At 36.1% G+C, this 21208-nt stretch overlaps 1 protein-coding gene across 1 annotated transcript in view; it reads right to left on the reverse strand.

Moving 5' to 3' along the window:
- Positions 1-465: 465 nt before the first annotated feature.
- LOC141817558 (uridine/cytidine kinase UKL1, chloroplastic-like) overlaps positions 466-21208 on the reverse strand; it is a 49696-nt gene continuing 28953 nt past the window's right edge. Inside the window, exons 10-14 of the mRNA XM_074705198.1 lie at positions 8127-8187; positions 7696-7789; positions 7455-7527; positions 886-968; positions 466-784 (exon numbers count right to left, since the gene is read on the reverse strand). Coding sequence (XP_074561299.1) covers positions 638-784; positions 886-968; positions 7455-7527; positions 7696-7789; positions 8127-8187 — 458 coding nt within the window. The 3' untranslated portion in view covers positions 466-637. The remainder of the gene's footprint in view (positions 785-885; positions 969-7454; positions 7528-7695; positions 7790-8126; positions 8188-21208) is intronic.

Consider the following 21208-nt stretch of genomic DNA (forward strand, 5'->3'; position numbering starts at 1 on the left):
CTCGAAAGTCCTCATTGCATCATTTTCTTTCTTGGTCGACACATCTACCTACCTAGAGAGTTGAGGCCAAAATTTGTTGTTTTTTTTGTAGTTGCTAGCATAGAACGCAAACAATCGAAGCTAGGGGAGGCAACGAGGATGGCTTAATTGGTTCTATGCTATGATTGCTGAATTTGGTAATTGACTATGGTAGTTGGAGCATTTAGCCATTTCACCTCGTTCCATTCAGCTCTTCCTTCAACCCGAGAATACATCTATTCTCTCTTCTCACCACCTATTACTCTCCCTTCCCTTCCATTCTTTACTTCTTTTCCCTATGATTGCAGTGCTCTCAAGTAAGCATAGAATTGAGATAAGCAAATCTGAGTTTTTGAAAACGTCTGTTTTAGAAAACTCAGATTTTGACACCCAAGGAATTGAGGAGCATGTTACTTCTTTTGACACTCAGATTTCGACACCCAAGGATCGACCCAACAAATCAATTGAAGAGCATGTTTTTGACACCCAAGGAATTACAGTTCAATCTCACAACATCAAACATCAGATAGGAATCTCAACAATTTGTACCTGTTACTAGCATTTATTGTCAAATATATACTCATTTGATCATTCACCAGAAGTGGCTAACGGCAGACGATTAGTTGTCAGTGCCAAAATAACGATCACCAAATTCACCCAACCCTGGAATGACTCGGAACTCCTCATTCAGTGCTGCATCGATCTCGGAGGTCACTATCTTCACGGCAGGAAACCTTTTACAAACACAGTGAATTCCCTCGGGTGCCTACATCATTTAAAATAAACCCAAATATGATTTGATTAGGATAGTAGCAAGTTGGCGAGCAAAGCTATCCATGACTACGTGAACATGAGGGAAAAGCTCACTGAGATGAGATTGAGGAAAATTATTCGGTTCTCAGGAACTCCTTTTTGAATGAGCAGATCAATAGCATGGTTAGCTGAGTTACCTGTGCACATCAAGGATAGAAATCTCATTAATTTAGTGAAAAACTAGAGTGATACAACATGGAAGTTAATACAACATGGGAGGTTAGAGCAAAACTAGAGTAACAATCTAATCTCACACAGTGAACAAAAGCCAAGAGAAATATTATTAAATTGAAAAATGATTAACATTGAGGTTTGAAGTTTCTTTTAAATTCCAACAAAAACAAAAATGAAAAAAAAATATGCTGAGAAATAAATAATCATATAAACCTAAAAGGATTAACTCCATCGTGGAACAAATTTCCTACTCTTTAAATAAAACAATTATAAATCAACAACAATAATAACAACCAAACTTTATCCCACTAGGTAGGGTCAACTATATGGATCCTTCTATGTCATGGGCTTGATCCATATTATATCATCATTTATATTTAAATAAATTTTATTTTATTTTATTATTGCTAACTAAGTCTTGTTTGGTCTTCCTCTTCCGCGTTTGATATACGCATTTATCATAATTCCACATCGTCTAACTAGAACATTTATTAAGCATTTAAGTACATGTCTATACCATCTTAAACATCTCCTAGAATTTTCCCTCAATAGGTGCAACTCTGACTTTCTTTCGAATATTTTCATTTTTTATCCTATCCATCCTTGTATATCCACACATCTACCTTAATATCCTTATCTCTGCAACTCTCATCTTCTGCTCATATGCTTGAGTCATAACCCAACATTCAACTCCATATAATATAACAGGTCTAACCGCCATTTTATAAAATTTTCTTTTAAGTTTTAGAAGTACTATACGATCACATAGAACACCTGACACTCTCCATTTCAACCATCGCACTTGTATTCTTTGTAAGATATCTCTCTCAATCTCTCCATCATTTTACAAAAATGATTCTAAGTACTTAAAACTCTTAGTTACAAACAACTCATCATCTCCTATCTTAATAATTGTCTCATTACGTCTAATATTACTAAACTTAAATTCCATATATTCTGTCTTCACTCTACTAAACCTAAAAGCTTTCACTTCTAGTGTTTTCCACCAAGATTCCCGTTTAGCATTTACTCTTTCACGTGTTTCATCTACCAAAACAATATCATCCACAAACAACATGCACCGCAGTACCGTATTTTATGTATTCCTCCATCTATTTTTATCTAAGCATCTTAAGATTGCCACTGGCGGTGTGGTTGTTGTATGATATTCTATCAACAAAAACTAGTGGTCTCTAGAGGAGAAATCATAAAAGTAAATGAACATGCACTCTTGGTTAAGTGATGTAAGCATTTAATTAACTACAATAGTGTCGCTTTGATAATGAATTTTATTACAAGAATGAAGATATATGTGTTATGAGGATTAAAGTTAATGAGATTATTAGGTTTAGTGGGTGAAGGCTCTTATAAAAGTTCTAGGTTCTCTAATATAGACCTTGTGAACCAACTGCCACACCTTCACTTGTGAGCTCTCTATATGAATCTATGTGGAGTTTTTTTATTTGGACAATGTTTTCTCCCTTATGGTTAGATTTGACCACAATGTTTCAATAATTTGGCAATGACTTAATTTAAGTGTATTTGATGATATTCATCGAGTGTATAGTATCATATTACACGGAGATCGAGTAGGTAACCATGAAGAGCATAGAATTTGTGGATGATCAAGCTTAGAGAAGGAATTAAAGACATGCGAACCTTTGTACTATTTGTAATGTTGTATATTGGGTTAAATTTTAGGTGTAGATTGTATCAATATTATGATGACCTAGTTAAAGGTCAGACTACCTCGAGTTTAATTTTTGAAGTCTTATGATTTTAGGGTGTTCTTAAGTCGTGTTTGTCAATGATTCGAATACTGCAGAATTTATGTCAGCTCACAATAGGGTACAAGGTGAATAATAGGATTGTTTAAATAGTTGACTAGGACAGATTCCAATGGGCTGAAAGAGTATTTAGTCAATTAGAAATGTTTTGTTAGCTCTAACATTCATACTTTAGTCATTTAAACAATGGACTAGGTTGTCAATCGATGGACCAGATTTTCAATTGACCGGAGATGTCTTTTTTATTTTGTCTTTTCTAGGTGAATATTAGACCAAAACTTATATAAGCCTTTGAAGTTATTTTGAGAACTAGGACTGAACATAAACACTCATTTACTGTGCTATATAAGGTCAAGTGCCTCTAGCATTTTAAGAGCTTAGGCATGCGACTTTCCAAGCTTCAACTCTTTCGAGCTCTTTAGTAACCTTTTCTCTCCCTTGTGCTTTTATTTCATTTCATAAGGAGACATTATGAGGGTTGGTGTAATCATATCCTATGAGACTTATCTTATATCTTAAGGGAGAGATTGTTGGTATAGTCATAAGTATTGATGGTTTTGATATAGTTGGCAAAAGGTTTAAGTTAGACTTAATCTATATTAAAATAAAGAGTGTCAAGCATGAAGGTGTAAGAACTTGACAGGTACTATAGTTAGAGATCGAAAAACTCCAAGTGGGTTAAAGTGACAAAAGATTTAGCAAAGAAAAAGTCAAAGAGGTGGTTGGAAAATATGAGAGAAATTCAAAAGGAGTTGGTAGAAATCCAAGAGATATTTGGCAGATAAAAAAATCTTGGAGGAGTCCGGAGTGAACTCTTAGCATGTTGATTGTGAAGGAGTTAGCTCTTAATTCAACAAGTGTCGAGAAAGATATGGATGCCTATGAAGATGTTGGTTCCAAGGTTTTAAATTTGAGTCGTGTCGAAGTTTCACACTTTGACTGAAATGATATTGTTTCGGTACCGTGTCAATCATTCAAGGAATGGTGTGGGTGGAGAATTAGAGGGGGAAGAAAAAGGAGAGAAAAAGCAAAAGATGAGGAAACAACTATATACCTAAGCTTGGACTTTGTCTCACATCTAAAATAGTATAATTTTGACATTGTATTGTAGAGGAACAAGTTACAAAAAACGAACAAATATTATTTCAATTTATTTTGACATATTTTATTGCATGTTAAAGGGTATCAAATGTCAATATAACACAATACTCAATGATACCAAGTAGCATCAAGTTTCGATAATTTATTAGAATAATACATTTCAACCATACCACCCCCATAGTACGAAATTTCAAACCGTAATTAGTTTTATGGCTCAAAGATCAGGATTAACTCGAGGGAGGAACATATGAAGACTCATGAGATGAGTAATGATGAGTGAATGTTGTTTTGGGTATTTTAGATAGAAGTTTTCTACTTTAGCATGTATTCAACCAGAGAATAGTGTTTCTAGGCTAATGTTGACAACTAAGCTCAAAATAGAGAAAATTTAATCCACTGATGGGTTTCTTAGTAGTCAACTATAAATTGCTTGTTTGTAAATAGAAACACACTACGAGTTAATTGTACTTAATTCAGTAAATGAATTTAGCTTGAATCGACTGCCTAGTTGATTGTTTTGTGTTTTGTGCTAAGTCAACTAGAACGGTAGTAAATCGAATCAAGACTTTATATTCACGGGATAAAATTTGTGGCTACAAAATTTGAGTTGATTGGAATAATCAAAGTTGATTAATATTCACGGGATAAAATTTGTGGCTACAAAATTTGAATTGATTGGGATGATCAAAGTTGACTAAACGTGTCAACAGTGTAAAGGTCACAACAGTATCCACTAGAGATTGAGCGGACTCAAGTTAGAATCATTATGAGAAAAGGTTAAAGAATTATAGAAACAAATCAACTAACAAAAATTAGAGTTCACTAATAAAGAGTCGAATCAAGTGACAAAGGTTTAATAATTCGACTGGTGAAAAGTATGAGTCAATTGAAAAAGTAATTAAACAAAAAAGTGATAATTATGTAATTAGGTTGGCAGATGACATTTTAAATTGACTAATGAAGATTGAGCCAACTAGATAGGATGAGTCACTAGGGATAAGGTTTAAAATTGGCCTTTTAATTGACTAACATGTAAATTTAAGTTGACTGAATCCCTACAGACTAAGGAATGCGACTTTGAAAAAAAAAAGCAATTCAAAGTTCTTGACTAGCATTCCTCTTCTATTCTTAGAGTTCAAAAGTGCTCCCAACGACCTTAAAGAGGATAATCTGAAAAGTTTACTTTCGTTACTTAAAATAGTATTTCTTTTTTGTTCTTTCATTTTCTATCATTTGGTAAAAAAAGAAGAGTAAATTTTTGGACGAGGTTTCTCCACCTTTTAGAAGGAGAAAATATTTTGTATAGGGAATTTCGAGGGTGACTCACTTTAAATCATAGGTCGTGGTCCAAATGACAATAAAAATATCATGTTAGCATTAATAAATTGTCTTTATTTTTCCATCATATAATTTCTAATATTGATTGCTAACATTTGATTAAGCCTCTCAATTGCAAGAGCAAAAAGAAAAGATTTTCAAATTTTAGGTTGCTCCTATTTACCCCCTTCAACCACATTGGTCCTAACAAAAGTAGTAGCGGAGCAAGCTTCTCTAAGTTGTTCAAAATTGAGATGGCACTATAAGAAGGAAACAACATGACCACCTATTTTTGAATATTTTCTCATGACAAAGCTCGAGAACTAGATCAATGTCAATAATGATTTTGGAGATTCTAATTAATAAACTTGGAGAACCCCTACCTTACAAGTTGTGGAACAACCAAGTTAAAGAGGAAGTTCAAGCAAATACAAAGGTGACCATAATCTTGCAATGTGGCTTATCACCGGATCAACTGAGCAAGGTCAATCCCTTCTCAAGTGTAAAGAAATTAGGGATAAGTACTCTAAGCATCATATATGTTTGTTGGACTCCCCTATAGCCAAGCAGGATCTTCTAATGGGTTAATTGCAAGGATTCTAGATGAAAAACAAAGAATCAGTCAACCAAATACATGGCCTATTTAAGGGAATCATCAAAGGACTCCATGCAATAGGTGAGCATGTCGACAATCGAGGCAAAATATGTAAAAGTATTTCCTAAACATTGCTTTGGAAATCTAGGGTTGATACATACATAAAATAGAGCTACAAGAAATAGATGACTTTTTTTAACTAATGATAAATCCTAAGACACTTATCATATTATGGCTCAATTTCATATAGCTACATGAAATAGATTGCTTATATCTCCTAATTGACACATTTATTGGTCAAACTTAGTATTGTTGGATCACTAGATACCATTGTGGTAGAGGGTGAATGTCACTCTTTGCATGTAATGTTAGTTTGTAGGAATAATATAAAATAGCAATAGAAATTAAGAAGATTGAAGCAAGCACCCAGTGGAACACTTTCGATTTACTTGGTTTACAACCCCAAGGTACGTCCAAGGTTTATGCGAAGACCAATGAAAGCTAAAACAATAGAGCTTGGGCATGATTTTTTTTATCAAGACTTATCCTTCTCGTAAACCCTTAAGCCCCTTTTATAGCCTTCAATTCAAATTTGTTTGTTGGCTAATCTAGTGACCATCAATCGACTCGACTGATCTTCAACTTTTATCTGCATCGTGTCATTGATCCTTCCATCTCCAACTCTATTTCAAACGGTCGCTATAGCTGTAGTCGATTGGACTGACCCATCAGTCGACTGCTCTTAAATTTACTATGCTTTTTCTGTGGAACAAGTCGATTGCGCCAGTCGACTATTGAACATTCTACTTGGTTTGTCACAACCCTATCATCAACAGTTCACTGATTTTTACCCATCAGTCAACTACCACAAACTTAATATCCTAATAAGCCTGAACTTGGGGTATTCGAATTACCAATCGATTGGAACTCACCCATTAGTCGATTGATACATCCTTAATGCCCCAATCAGACCAAACTTGGGGTATGAACCACTAGTCGACTGAGTTCATTAGTCAATTGATGTCCTAACTTCGACTAGTTTTAAGATTGAGTCCACCTAATACACTTGTCTACCTTTCAACCCAAGTGTACAGTTTATTTACTCATCTGACATAGAGTACCTTCTAGCCGTGAGGCCTTCTATCGCCAAGATGCATCCCTCAAATGCTTTGAACCCACAACTCCACCTTATCCATCCTTCTTACCTTTGCTTGCATAGGGACTTGCCATACTCCGATGCTCCTTGTTCAACAGTCCCTCGGATATACCATTCTTCTCTAATCTAGCGGACCTTGAGCCATCGAGCCCTCAACACCTATGCACTTTGCACAACTTAGCAAACACATTAGATCACCACAAAAATTAAAAACTAACTTTTAAATCCTTTGCCAATATCATCAAAACATTCAAGACAAGGAATGGAAGTCCTAACAAATATGATCCAATAACATTAAAAAAGACAACAGTTGGAAACTATTTCACAATCATTCATAATAAAATACGTCCAAGGACAACAAAGATTATAGAACCTAATCAAAAAATCAATTGATAACGTACAAGGAAAAAAGAGCCTGGTATAAATGAGAATCTTAAAAGTGTACTGGAAAATTTGTACCTACTAAATGGTATAAGAATGAACAAACACTGACCTGTGCCAAGAACAGGATCCAAAAGTAGAACATGACGTTCGGAGATATCCTTGGGTAGCTTCTCATAAATGAGCTGAGTATAATGAAGCATAGAATATAAAGATAAAACAATACCAGTTAATAAGATGTTGCACCAAAAGAGTAATTAAAAGAATAATGTTTCAACCAAACCTGTAAAAAGCTCATAGGTCTTTTTATTTACGTGAGTGTTAACTAAATAGAACACATTCCCAAAACCAACCTGTTTACCATCATCTCCAACCCGATGAATGAGAATCTTGCCAATTTTTATCCCCTTGCAACATGCCCTTAATGCATTTTCCATACTTTCACCGCTGGATCCAATGAAAAATAGTCTTAGCTATACGATATAGAACTGTTTGCTCCTAAAAACTTCAAAAGAGTGTCTGCATTCAGTCAAAATATTTTATTTTTTGGGAAGTTGAGAATCATGTAGGACATACATGATAAGATTAGGTATGATGACAAAAAGGACAGCAGAAAATAAGATAACCAATGTGATTAAAGAATGACAAAATAACTAATGATACAAAGTTCAAAGGATTAACAGGATATGGGCCGGCGGTGGCGGGCTCCCAAGAAAAAAAAAGGTCTAACCTAAATGTTTATTCCATGATATTGTTAACTAATCATACTTGATTCATGTCTCACCTTCGGACAATTGACACTCCACAGAGTTTCTTGCAAAAGTCAACTCCCATATACACAGATCCTAGAGAAACAATATAGTGAGATTATAAAATAACAAACACAAATATCCATATGCATTTACAACAAAATTGCAATCCATGCGAGAGTAATATAGAATGTGTAAAAAGAAAAATATTGCATACAAGGTTTCTATAATTCTTTTGATAACTTTATTATCTTATAGAGATTCTATAATTAATTTAACTGTTGTTGAGGATCTATTTGTCATATTGTAAACATATAAGGGTGTGACTATAAAATTGTAATAAGAATATATACATTTAGTTAGAGAGGGACTACCTAGGTTGACCTAGAATAATTTCCCTGCTAGCATTATATTAGAGACAACTCCTGTTCACAATTGATTACCTCTTCTTGTGTCCACTTGATGAGTGGCTCAAGAATCATGACTTTCCAACTCCTACTTGTTCCTAATAAGAAATTTAGCAGTATGTTCATCTTCCCAAGTCTTACGTGATGCAATGAATACCTCAACATTCAGAATGGGAGCTTCTTTCTGTTTCTCACATTTTCTTGCTAGCAGTTCGTACCTTCTGCCACAACTGACATAGTTGAGTTGTTCTCCACTACTAGTGCATGCTCTCTAGATCTAGAGTCGATATCAATTCAATTGCTTGTCTACATGCCTCTTCCACTTTGGCCAAATCTCACAATAACCATTTCTCCTTTGCATTTATTCAGTCTAAGGATCACTCTACCTCTTATGTGAATCCCTAAATAGAGGGATTAGTGGCGCAACTAGAGGGGCAAATAGCCAGAAGTTTAAAAATACAAAAATTGACTACTACTTTTGCGAAACAAGGTTCAAACATACTTAGCTCCACAGAAATTAAATAATGAAAATGCAAACAATATATTTAATATGCCTTGTCCTACTCCACAACCTACCAACTCGTTAGGTGAGCACTCCTCATACAGGAATCTTTCTTTTTAAAAAGATATATGCAATTAAAAACATGAAAGAAATTAGATGAAGGAGAAACCTTACAAGAGCTAAAAGATAAAGATATTAGACTCTTGGGGTTTCAACTAGAGCACTTAGAAACTATTAAAACAACTAGAGAATGAGTATTTTGAGAGGTGAGTATTCTGAGGGGTGGAATGACTGAGCATTCTAAGAGGTGAGAGTGCTTTCCTCAGGATCCCCTTAGCTATTCTATTTATAGCCTTCAAATTGAGATTCTCACAACTATTCGTTGACTCAAATTTTCTCTAGTCAATTGAAATATTGATTATGAAAACTTTACTTGACAACAAGCTATCCATCCAAAAATTATTTCCACAAGTTGATTCAAGACCTTTCTATTGACTCAATTCAAATAGAGAGCACATTATTTTCAGCAATCATCTATCAAGTCACTTTAGTCGACTAACCTCGCTTTTAGTCCACTCAAGCTAAAACAAAATCCTTTTGTTAATGAGTAGAATATCTATAGTCGACTCAACTATTTAGTTGAACGAAACATGCCTTCAATCAATAGAATTTGCTCGAGGATCTTAACTTAGTTGAGATCAAACTCATTTATCAACTCCGATTCGAAGCACTTGTTCCGTGGTCCATAGGTAGGCCTCTACCCAAAAAACAAATAAAAGATCTACCTTCCCAAGATGTCACAACCCTTGACCACAACACTTTCCTTTCATTTTGCATCCCTCCCAAGTTTTCTAGACATATTAATGCAATCATGCTCTAAGTGGTTGAGTTTGACTAAGTTATTTTAATGTGGTTAGCAAAAGTTTAACTTAGGTGTAGCTAACGTATTTAGCAAGTGCACAGGTGCAGAAACTTGACAGGTGTAACAATGACTCGACAAGTGTTGATATTGGAGGAACTAGGTCAATAGGTTGATTAAATATTTAGCAAATGGAGAAGTTCAACAAGTGTTAACAAATGAAGTTCAACATTAGTTGACAGATGATCAAGCTTGACAGCATACTTGCAAATGGGAAAGTTCAAAAGGACTTGGCAATTGCTCGAGCATGCCAAGTGTCAATGAGGAAACCAAGAGGCCTTATTGGTAGATGAGAAAGACTCGAAGGTGAGACTGTCGGAGATCGCAAGGACATAGATGACTAGATGGTAGAGGGAATATTGTTTGTGCCTATGAATACAAATCTAATAGTTGATTTAGCAAGCTCACATACAAAATATTAGCAAAAAAAAAAAAAAAAAAAAGTAGACACAGACCAAAATGCACACAAGGTATTTAATGTAGTTCGGCAGCCCTAAGATTTCTATTCTACCACTTATGATCCTTTAACATATTGCTCTCAAATGTCCTCTATCTTTTCTCCTTCTTGGCAACATAATGGGTGACGAAACCTCTTATAGATCTTCAAGGATTGAATCAAGGTTTAAAATATCAAGCCGTGCCAAGGATTCAATCCCGGACCGAGACTGATACAGTTTCGGTACTGTATCGTACAATGTCGGTATAGTTTCAGTATTTTTAAAATATAAAATATATTAACTAAAATAAAAAATTTAATATAAATATTTAAAAATAGAAAATAAAATATTTTTAAAAAATAAAAAGATAATTTTATAGTTTTAATAAAGTTTATTTAAATTATCCCCAACTATAGCTAAGAATTGATTATTAAAATCTTATTAAATCTAAGTTTTAAAAAAATAAAACAAAAATAAAAGGAACCGCGACTGGCCACGCATGCAATCGGGGGCGCGCGGAAGCATCGTCAGGCCCACGCGACGCCTCCGGTGGCGTCATCAGGCCCAGGCAACGCCTCCAGTGGCATCGCCGAGCCTAGGCGACGCCTCCGAAGGTGTCTCCCGGTCAGAACACCTATGCCAGTGCTAGTTCATCGATAGAACGAAATTTTTCGTCGATATCGCGCGATACGGCTCGAGATTTCAATCTATAGATAGAATAGAAGCTTACAAAACAAGAATAGATTGCCACAAAGTAGGCTAAATTTGTTCATTTCACAACTCTTTAACTCCTTTTTATAGCCTTCTCCTTGAATTTAAATGTTGAAGTCATTTGTTAGGCTAGCATCGATCAATCGAATGTTATTCACCATCAATTAATTGAATTATTGTTAACCGTTATCAAATCTTGTTGTTGCGCCTTCCAATAATGCCTTTATTTGAATTTGTTTGGCGTGGAATTAGTCAACTAGTCATAGGTGTTAGTGGACTACTCAGTTAATTGACGCCTAAATAAAAACATTCTGTTCATTTGCTCCTTGGCCAAAGTTAACTAACTGCCAAGTTGACTCAATTATCAATCAATTGATTTCCACATCAATTGATTGAACCAAAACCACAATCCTTAAATAAACTTTAGGGTTTTGAGTTTCCATCAGTTAACTCAATCATTAGTCGATTGGATCTGATTCCTCGTCTATATTTTCGATATGATGATCCTAATAATCGAGTCTTGCCTAGGTTAAGAACTACCCTCTCTTGAGTACATGTGCTCTCAACTCCTAGCTCACCAAACAATTGTTTATGCCAATAAGCCCATTTTCATCTCTAGGATGCATTCGAGCCATCAGTTCACTCCTCATGTCATCCTTCACGTTCTTCTTATGTAGTTTGCTTCGTAAATGCAATTGCACTTTGATATTGCTCATCTTACAGTTCCTCCATTATATTATTGAAAATTTAAAGGGGTCAAATTGCAATTTCAAAAAGTAAAAATGCAAAAGTCAAAACCCTCCCCTCCTTGTGCGTGCATGGGTTCTTTTCATTTTCCTAACTCTAACTTCCTTCCCCATCCAAACCCTAAAATTTCTATCAGCTGCTGCTATCATCCCAACTCGACACTACCATCCCACCCCTCCCAAGGTTGTCGTTCCACCTCGACGCCACTATGCACCCTTGCAATGCCATCATCTCGCTTTGAGACACCGCCACTTGTCAGAAAATTTTTAACAAAGGGAGCAATAAGTAAAACCCTTCATCCGACTGCACTGCTACCTCGCATTACTGCCACCTCACACTAACAGAGAGAGAGTGCAGCGAACATAACTTAGACCCTTCAACTAATTTAGGTGGAGATTCTTCTTGTTTGTTTCCCCTATAACCATTTTGTGCATGACTAAATATACTACATGAATGATATTAGATAATCGTGATAATTTTTTTAAAAAAAGAAAAACCCTTTACAAATTGTTTGATCATGAAAGGAGAAGATGAATAAATTGTAGTGTGCATTCCTTCTTGTCTCTAAAAAATTAATTTAGTGCATGATTGATAGACAAAAAAATTCCTTGAGTTTTAAATTATGCCTTTCCTAGGAGAACACTAGGGGTAAATTCTTTGAGCTTTAAATTATACCCTTGTTAAAGAAAATTTATTACAAACTCATTTACTTCTATTGCTTGATAATGCCTTTTACATTTGCTTGCTTGTCTTTTTATATTTTAATTGTTTATCTAATTGTTATTGCCTTATTAAAAATTTATTAATTAAATTTTCAATAGACAATTTAAAATTTAGAAGTAACATAGGGACACTTAGGTGAGTCCCTTTAAAGGAACTCAAACCATCATGAGAAATATAAGTGAATAAATAATATAATTAATTATGTCAAACTAGTCACATACAACAAAATAATGTGAGAGAATTTTGACTTTGTGGTCATAAGAAGTTATGTAATTTCTTAACTAAATTAACAAGGAAATGGATGCAACTCCTATACTATAGATCTACGGTTCTATAATTTATAAGAGCTGCGAATTATGTTAGAATGAAAATTTAATAAATTTTCAAAATAGTAGAGCATTGACTCCACGCTTTGAAGGAGTTGCGTGAATGTATATAGTGAATTAATAAAATAAGTTAACTAAATTGTAAAACATTAGCTTCACACTAAAAAAGACCCTTAAATATTTTTGTGCATTCGTAGGCTTTAATCATATTGTGTGAGATGCTTTACCCATTGCATGGATTGCACATTATTCATGTTTTACTTATATGAGATATATTTTGAGTGTTGGATTGCACGTCATTCACCATATATATATATATATATATATATATATATGTATGTATAAGTGTATACACATAATGCATGATCACTACCTCTTTCTCATTGGCCATCAATGGCGAGACTTTTGACTTTTTTAAGGAGCTCGAGGACTACGATAGAGGGATCCTCTATCATCATACCTGTTCGAGATCTACATTGAGATCTTTGGGAGGCAACTGCAACAAGGCACAATTTGGCCAAGCTTCAGCTTCCATCCACGGTGCGAGCATCTTACACTGGCTCATTTAGCTTATGCAGATGATCTTCTTTTCAATCGAGGTGATACAGCTTCAATGAGCACATTGATCACATGTTCACAGGACTTTGGCACTACTGCTAGATTTCAGGTTAATCACTTGAAGTCCAATGTTTACCTTATTGGAGTTGATGATATGACAAAGAGTAGGCTTCTATCCATCACAAGTTTTTAGGAAGACATTGTGCCCTTCTGGTACCTCAGGATTCCACTAACTGCACAGTGCCTACGGATATCTGATTACAACTCGCTAACTAATTCTCTGATCCGACTGATCAACGCCTGGCCACAGAGGGCATTATCTTATTCAAGCAAGACGCAACTTATCACTTCAGTTCTTGAGGGCATCGAGTGCTTCTGGCTTTCTATTATGCCATTACCTCAAGGTATCATCGATAGTATCTACAGCATCTGTCGGTCTTTAATGTGGACATCCAAGCACCCTCCAGTGTCTTGGACAGATATGTGTAGACCGAAAGACAAGGGCGCCATGGGATTCAAAGACTTACGGGCGTGGAACCTAGCCCTCCTAGCTAAGGTTCTCTAGAGGATTCAGGAGGAGGATGCACTATGGATCAAGTGGGTACATCATTCCTACTTGAGTCACATTAATTTGTGGACCTGATAGGCAGCTCATTCAGATTCTCCGTTGATCAAGTGTTTACTACACATACGGTAGAGAATGGCGGAGTTGACCAGGGTTGTGATTTTTTTAGACATCCTAGTCCCAGGGTGTCATGTGCACGGCTAGTGTAGCAGTCTTACGTTCAGCGGAGTCATACAGTCACTTTCTAACACAATGGAGGCTCCCCAAAGAGACCGACAAGAGTATCAAGACGATCGATAGTGCATTTTTTTATAGACAAATGTTGGAGACACAGAAGCATCTATTCTTCAGTGGCCCCCTATTGCGGACCTATGGTGGAGGATTCGAGATTGGCTTCATATGTGTCCAAAGATATCCACCTTGTAAGACCAATGGACTCGCTAGAGGGGGGCTGAATAGCGCTCGTTGCTTTCGTTCGTTCGTTCTGTCACATATACTTACAGCGGAATTAGTAAATAAGACAAGGGACTCGTGGATTTACTTGGTTCCGAACTCCCAGGGTTAGTACATCCAAGGTCTATGTACGGAAGGCGCCCGTCCACTAGTGGTCTATTTTCCAGAACTTTTCCAGAGGCGGAGAAACTCGTCTTACAATCCAATAATAATAATGAAATACAAGTGCAAAATGTAAGACTTAAAAGGAAATGACTAAACAATCGCGTAGAGGTTGATCTGGAAGTCATGAGCGAAACACACCCTTCCTGGAGCTTCCTCGGTCGCACAAGCTTGGCCCCGTTTGCGTTTAGTAACACCGCAAGATGAAGAATGGTAGGAATTAAGACTAGCCTGGTGCTCCACGCTGAGGCTCCTTTCGGGCGCTTAGATTCTTATCCGGGCGCCTGGATCCAATTTGATCCGATCTCTTCGATCTTTATCGAAATCGATTCTTCTTAATTCAGGCGCCTCCAAGGGCGTTTGGAGCAATATCCAGGCATCAGGATCCAGTCAACTCGAATTTGACCTAAGTTGACCCCAAGCTTGGTTCGACTGTTTCTGTTTGCTCCTCTTATGTTTCCTCCATCTTGCTTCCAACTCCTGGTCCCTGCAAGATCAGCATACAAACAAACAAGCAACCTAAGTCTTCCTGTAGTCCGTTTGACCTATTAGGCTTACCTAAATCTTACCTTGTAGATCTAACCTATCGACTTACTCGTGTCTAACTTTCCGTTAAGACTAGTCACTTCCATAGGTAGACTTCTCACTTACCAAATATTCTGTTTGGATTTTTTCTTATCTAACCTCCAATTAGGACTAGTCACTTCTATAGGTAGACTTCTCACCTGCCAAATATCACGTCACCCTTGACCTATTTAAATTTTCCCTTGCCCAATCTCCAATCAGGACTTCCTTGCTCAACTTCACTCATCAGGACTTCTTGCCCAGCCTCCAATCAGGACTTCCTGCCCAGCTTCACTCACCAAGTCTTCCTTGCCCAGTCCTCCAAATCAGGTCTTCCTTGCCCAATCCTCCAGATCAGGGCTTCCTTTACCTATCCGCAACTAGAACTTTCGCTGCCTAGCCTTAACTATGACTTCTCCTTAACTGACTAGGACTTCTTGCCTGATCCAACTGAGTAGGACTTCTCGCTGGTCTTTTGGTCAAACTGACATGATTAGACTTCACTCACATCCAAACATTAGGTCCAGTTTGGATCAACCCTTGGTCAAACTGGTCATACCTAGGTGTATTATCAAACATCGAAACTCTGAAGATAGACTAGTGCTCTTTGCACCAACACACTTATCAGAGGGCGATCTGTGTCTTCGGATGATATTACAGAGGGAGTAGAGTGGTGATAAAGGTTCATTATTTGGCTTTGTTATCGTTGATACATTATGTGTAGAGGGCTCGAAATTATAATTTTTTTAGGGTCAGTTAAATGTTGAGAGGATATTCAAGAATGTACAGATACATGTATACAGATCTTTAGGTATCTATTTAGATCTAATACTACATCAAACATGAATAGACTCTAAAATCTTATTTTGTACATTTTGGATACATGATATACCACTTTTACTTATTCAAAAAAAGTGTATGCACATGATGTATTTCATTATAAATAGATTGTGAGTCATTCATTTTTACATATGATGCATCCTTCTCAAGTGGATTATAGGTCATTCACCCTTATATCATATTTATATATATGATGTGTTCTCGTATTAAGTGGATTACAAGTCATTCATCTATTCATATACATTGCATCTTTTGATGGATAGATTGCGGGTCATTCACCTATTCATATATAATGTATTTTTTAATAGGTGCATTCCAGGTCATTCACACACTAATAAATTATGTTGATTCTCAGTTAAAGTAAGACTACAATTTGTATAAATATCAAAATAAAGAAAACAAGTAGAATCGATAAAATTAATTAAGAAACGAAATGAAAGAAGAATAACTAGAAAGAAGTAATAATTAAATGGTGCTTAAGAATAAGAAAATAGAAGCTATAATTTGTTGTTGTCTTTTATAATTTTATTTCATGCACTTATCTTCTTTCTCCACTTTGTACTATGTACTTACTCGCCCTTTTCCTTTGGCCCTCAAATTTGCAAACTTGAAGCAATCTTTGAGGTTGGACACTATTACAGGATGGTCTTACTCAGAGATGCCTAACAATAGTATGGTAGATGGTTTCTATTAGAGCCCAATAGTTTATTTTCTTTTAATACTTATTGTATAGATTTTTACTTTATTCATTTTGGCATTTTGGTGCTTTGGTATATTCGTTTCATTGTCAACATGAATCTCATTTTATTAGTCATGTCATGAGTATAGGAGAGTCATTATTTTGTTTTTTTATTTTATTAATAAATTGTTTGGTCTTTGTGTGTATTATAGCCTGATGCACCCTTAGAGGTATTACTTGTGGTTTGATACAAAAATGGATATTGTTCGAGCAAGGATGTTATCCCTTATATAGGGATGGAAGCCTTTAGATCATAACACCCACAAATATCCTATGCTACCCTTCTTTGATCTCTACGAACCTCAAGCCACTAGGTAACTAAGACTTTGATTGTGCTAAGTAGTCTCTATGTCCAAGTTTAGCATAACTCAAACGACATAAATCAAACACGACCACAAGTCATATCTTAAACTCCACCTAAACATCACAACCTAAGGTTAAACCAGACCACTTAGGGCACGATTACATCATTTTTCAAATCCTTTTTGATGTTTGGCAATATGTTTGAGTTAAGTAAATAATGCATGAAAATATAGAAGCTAAGCTAGCGTCCCTTGCACCTATGCTCCCTCTAACTAGGAATTTTAAATTCAAAAATCCCTCTCCCCCTAAACAAGAAGGAAAATTTCTTAACTTAAACCACATTATTCTCAAATTTTTATCAATAAGAAGGAAATTAAGTCTCCTAACTTAAAGATTGCACCATAATAAGCTAAAGCTCAAAAAAATCTAAGTAAAATACCAAAGTCTATCCGATTGCAAACATGCTAGAAAACGTTATGTTTGTTCCAATCGACTCAATCTCATTCTAATCAACTGCATTTCTAAACAACACCAATATGCAAATTTCAATAATTTATAATAAAGTACATAAATTTAAAAAATTTAAAAGATTGTCAGCACATTTGTTGTCCCATGTGGCTTTTAGGTTCTTCCATTTAAGCTTTTTCTCAACTTTCCCATTTTCTTTCTTTATCTCCTCTTTTTTCTTTAAGAGTGGGTATTGGTCCTTTATAAGCCCTTAGTTGTTGCAATTAAAACACCTCACATTTCTTTTGATCTTTTTCTTCCTTAGCATTTTTTTTTACATTGTTCCTGTCAAAATTCAAATTTTTAAAATCTTTTTTTATTTTTCTTATCAAAAATTGCTTATGTATTGCTCTCTATGGAAGATGACTCAAATGAGAATTCCAATGGAGATTGATGCCTCTTCATTTTCCCTTGTGGGTTGCCCTAAGAGCAAGATCATCTCTTCTATAGTCTACTTTTTCTACTACCTATAATTCTAGATTCGTGTAATTCCATAGTACAGAAAAAATCTTCCAACTTATTTACCTTACCCTTGAGGTTACTCAATACGAAAAACGAGTCAACCATTTAAACCCACTAATTTGTGGGAAGGCATTGATGGCACTCCTTAACATATCTCGATGGCATTCCTTAACATATCTCAATTTGACATGGTCTCCCTAATTTTAACTTTGAGTTTAGCATAGAACTTCACGACAGTCTCTCCCTTTTCTAATTTTGAGTTGTTTATTTGGTTTCTTAGGAGATTTGCTTAGTGAATCTTACCTCTGAGGTGCTTTCATGTAGTTCCACTAATTTTTCCCACAATTCTTTTAGGGATTGGTACATCTTCCAATCCAATTTATTTCCAGTGTGAGTAGGACACTTAAAAGATGATACTCGACCTTACCAGTTATGGTGTATTAGTCTCTTTATTTCTCAGTCCAACGATATTCCTTCAATTCTTCTTTGTGTTGGTGCAATCTTGCCCCAAATGATTTGAATTTTAATATTTGGCTAAAATGAGTTTAAGTTAGGCAATGCTGGTGATCTAACTTGTATGGTTTGAGTCCACAGGAAAGTCCAGGAATGGAGTCTTAGCATTTGGTGAAGTCCCGGAGGCAAGGTCTCTTGGCAAAGGATAAAGTCCCGGAGGTGCGGTCTCTTGGCAAAGGAAGACTTAGCACGACGAAGCTAAAGAAAACGTCTCAAGCTAGTGCAAGGAAGGGCACGAGGCTTGTGAAAGACGTTTGAAAGCTTGCGTCAAGGCTAAGGGCTGAAGAAGAAGCTGAAAGGGAAGTTTCAGCTTAATCAGTCGACTGGCACTGTTGCTGCAGTCGACTGGTGGTTGATCAGAAGCACACACAGAGGGATCAGAAGGATCAGTCGACTGGTACTGTTCACCAGTCGACTGGTGACCAAACAGAAAGATCAGCCGAGTCCATCAGTCGACTGACAACGGTCGACTGATGATGGTGCAGTCGACTGCTAGACAACCGTTAGGGTAACAGCTGGCTGATTAAATGCAGATTAAAAAGTCGTTGAAGACCATCAGTCGACTGGCCCTTGGAGCAGTCGACTGATGTACGGAAAAATATAAAAATAGAAGTCGACGCCGAAGAAATAAATAGTTCATTTTTACACCATTCTGGCAAAATTCTGACTCTGTAACATCTCTCTCCTCTTCCTCAAAACTTCACTTAGATCTTGTGAAAGAAAGAGACTGATTGTGTGAGGGTTTCTCCGCCTTCAAAGCGTGCTTTGAAAAGGAGATCTTTCATAGTGGAAAAGGTCGTCTGTGTGTGTGGATCCTTGAACTAGTCACCTCGTTGAGGTGGATATCAAGTAAATAAACTGGGTTAGCATTGGTTTTTTCTATCTTGCTTTTGTTTTTGTGCTTCCGCTGACAATCTTGCAGGCAAGAGCAAAAAATGCTATTCACCACCCCTCTAGCGAACGCACCGGTCTCAACACTTTGTCTATGTCCTTGGCATGTCAAAACAATTTTTCATAATAAGGATTAGATAAAAATTGCATACTATGGATTAAATGAAAATCGATCTTGAAAAATACCACCATTCCACATTTTCACATAGAAAATTCGCCTCCGGATTTTAGCGGATAGATTTGGTCATCCTTTTTGTTGCTTTCCCTAACATGTCCATAGAAGAGCGACGACGCTATGATACCACTTGTTGGAGATCACAAGGGCATACATAACTAGATGGTACCATTTGTACCTGTAAATACAAATCTAATATTCTAGTTGATTTAGCAAACTCACATACAAAACATTCATAGTGGAAATAAAAGCAAAACAATCAGACACATATTAAAACACTAATACAAGATGTTTAACATGGTTCGGCAACCCAAACCTCCTATCGCACGACCTATGATCCTTTAGCAGATCACTCCCAAATACCCTCTATATCTTCTCCTTTTCTGCAACACCAGAGGTGGAGAACCCTCTTACAAATCTTATATGAATGCACAAAGGTTTATGAAATAAGAATTGTCAAAGAGTAAAATTGGTTAGTTGTTCAATTTGCAACCCTTTAATTCCTTTTATAGCCTCTTCCTCGAATTCAAATATTGAAGTCATCATGATGTGCTAGCATCGATCAATGTTATTTACCATCAGTCAATAGAATTACTACAGTCATTATCCAATCCTGACGTTGCACTTTCCATGAATGACTGTTTGAAATTGTCTATCGTAGCATCAATCAACTAGTCATAAGCATCAACCGACTAAACAACTACTCAATCAATTAGCTCTTGAACAAAAATATTGTTTCTTTTTGTTTGCTCCTTAGCCTAAGTTGATTGTCTAATTAACTCAACAATGAGCAATCCACATCAGTTGGCTAAACTAAAATTACAAACCTTAAATAGAGTATAGGGTTTTAGGTTTCCATGAGTTGACTCAGTTCCCAATCAACTAGATCCAATTTCAATCGATTGGATTTTTTACTACGATGATCCTAATAATTGAGTCTCGCCTAAATTAAGAACTACTCTCTCTCAAGTACATGTGCTCTCAAAATCTTAGCTCATTATACAATTGTCTCTAACACAAAGTTATATCCTATCAATCTTCTTGTCCCTTAGTTGCACCCGAACCCTCGGCTTGCCCCTCGTGTTATCTTTCACACTTTGCTTATGTAGTTCGCTTCCTAAGAACAACTTCATTCATATTCTCCTTGTCGTGCAGTCCCTCATATGTTCTATATTATCCTTCTCCAATCTCTATAGACCTCGAGTCATCAGATAACCAAGACCTTGGCACACTAACTCATTTCCATATATGTGTCCACAAAGTCCTACATGACTCAAATACACATATCAAACACAACTACAAGTTGTAACTTAAACTCTTTATCAAAACATCAAAACTCAAGATTAAACACAACCACTTAGGGCATGATGACACTAACGAGACCTCTTGGAAGATGAGCAAACTCGAAGGTGAAATCTCTTGGCAAAGGAAGACCTAGAGGTGAAGGCTATTAACAATGGAAGATCATAGACTTTTTGCTCATGAATTGCAAGTTAAATGAGAATTTAGTTAACTGGAGTGTCTTTAGTCTACTACTCAATAGATTAATTTACTATTAAATTTGAAAAATTAGACTGCTTGATTGTTTGAGTGGATCTTTTCCACTTGAATTA

Source organism: Curcuma longa, unplaced genomic scaffold (genome assembly GCF_044706935.1).
Source record: "Curcuma longa cultivar G26 ecotype Majalengka, Jawa Barat unplaced genomic scaffold, ITB_CL_G26_1.1 contig_21011, whole genome shotgun sequence".
Taxonomy (NCBI): domain Eukaryota; kingdom Viridiplantae; phylum Streptophyta; class Magnoliopsida; order Zingiberales; family Zingiberaceae; genus Curcuma; species Curcuma longa.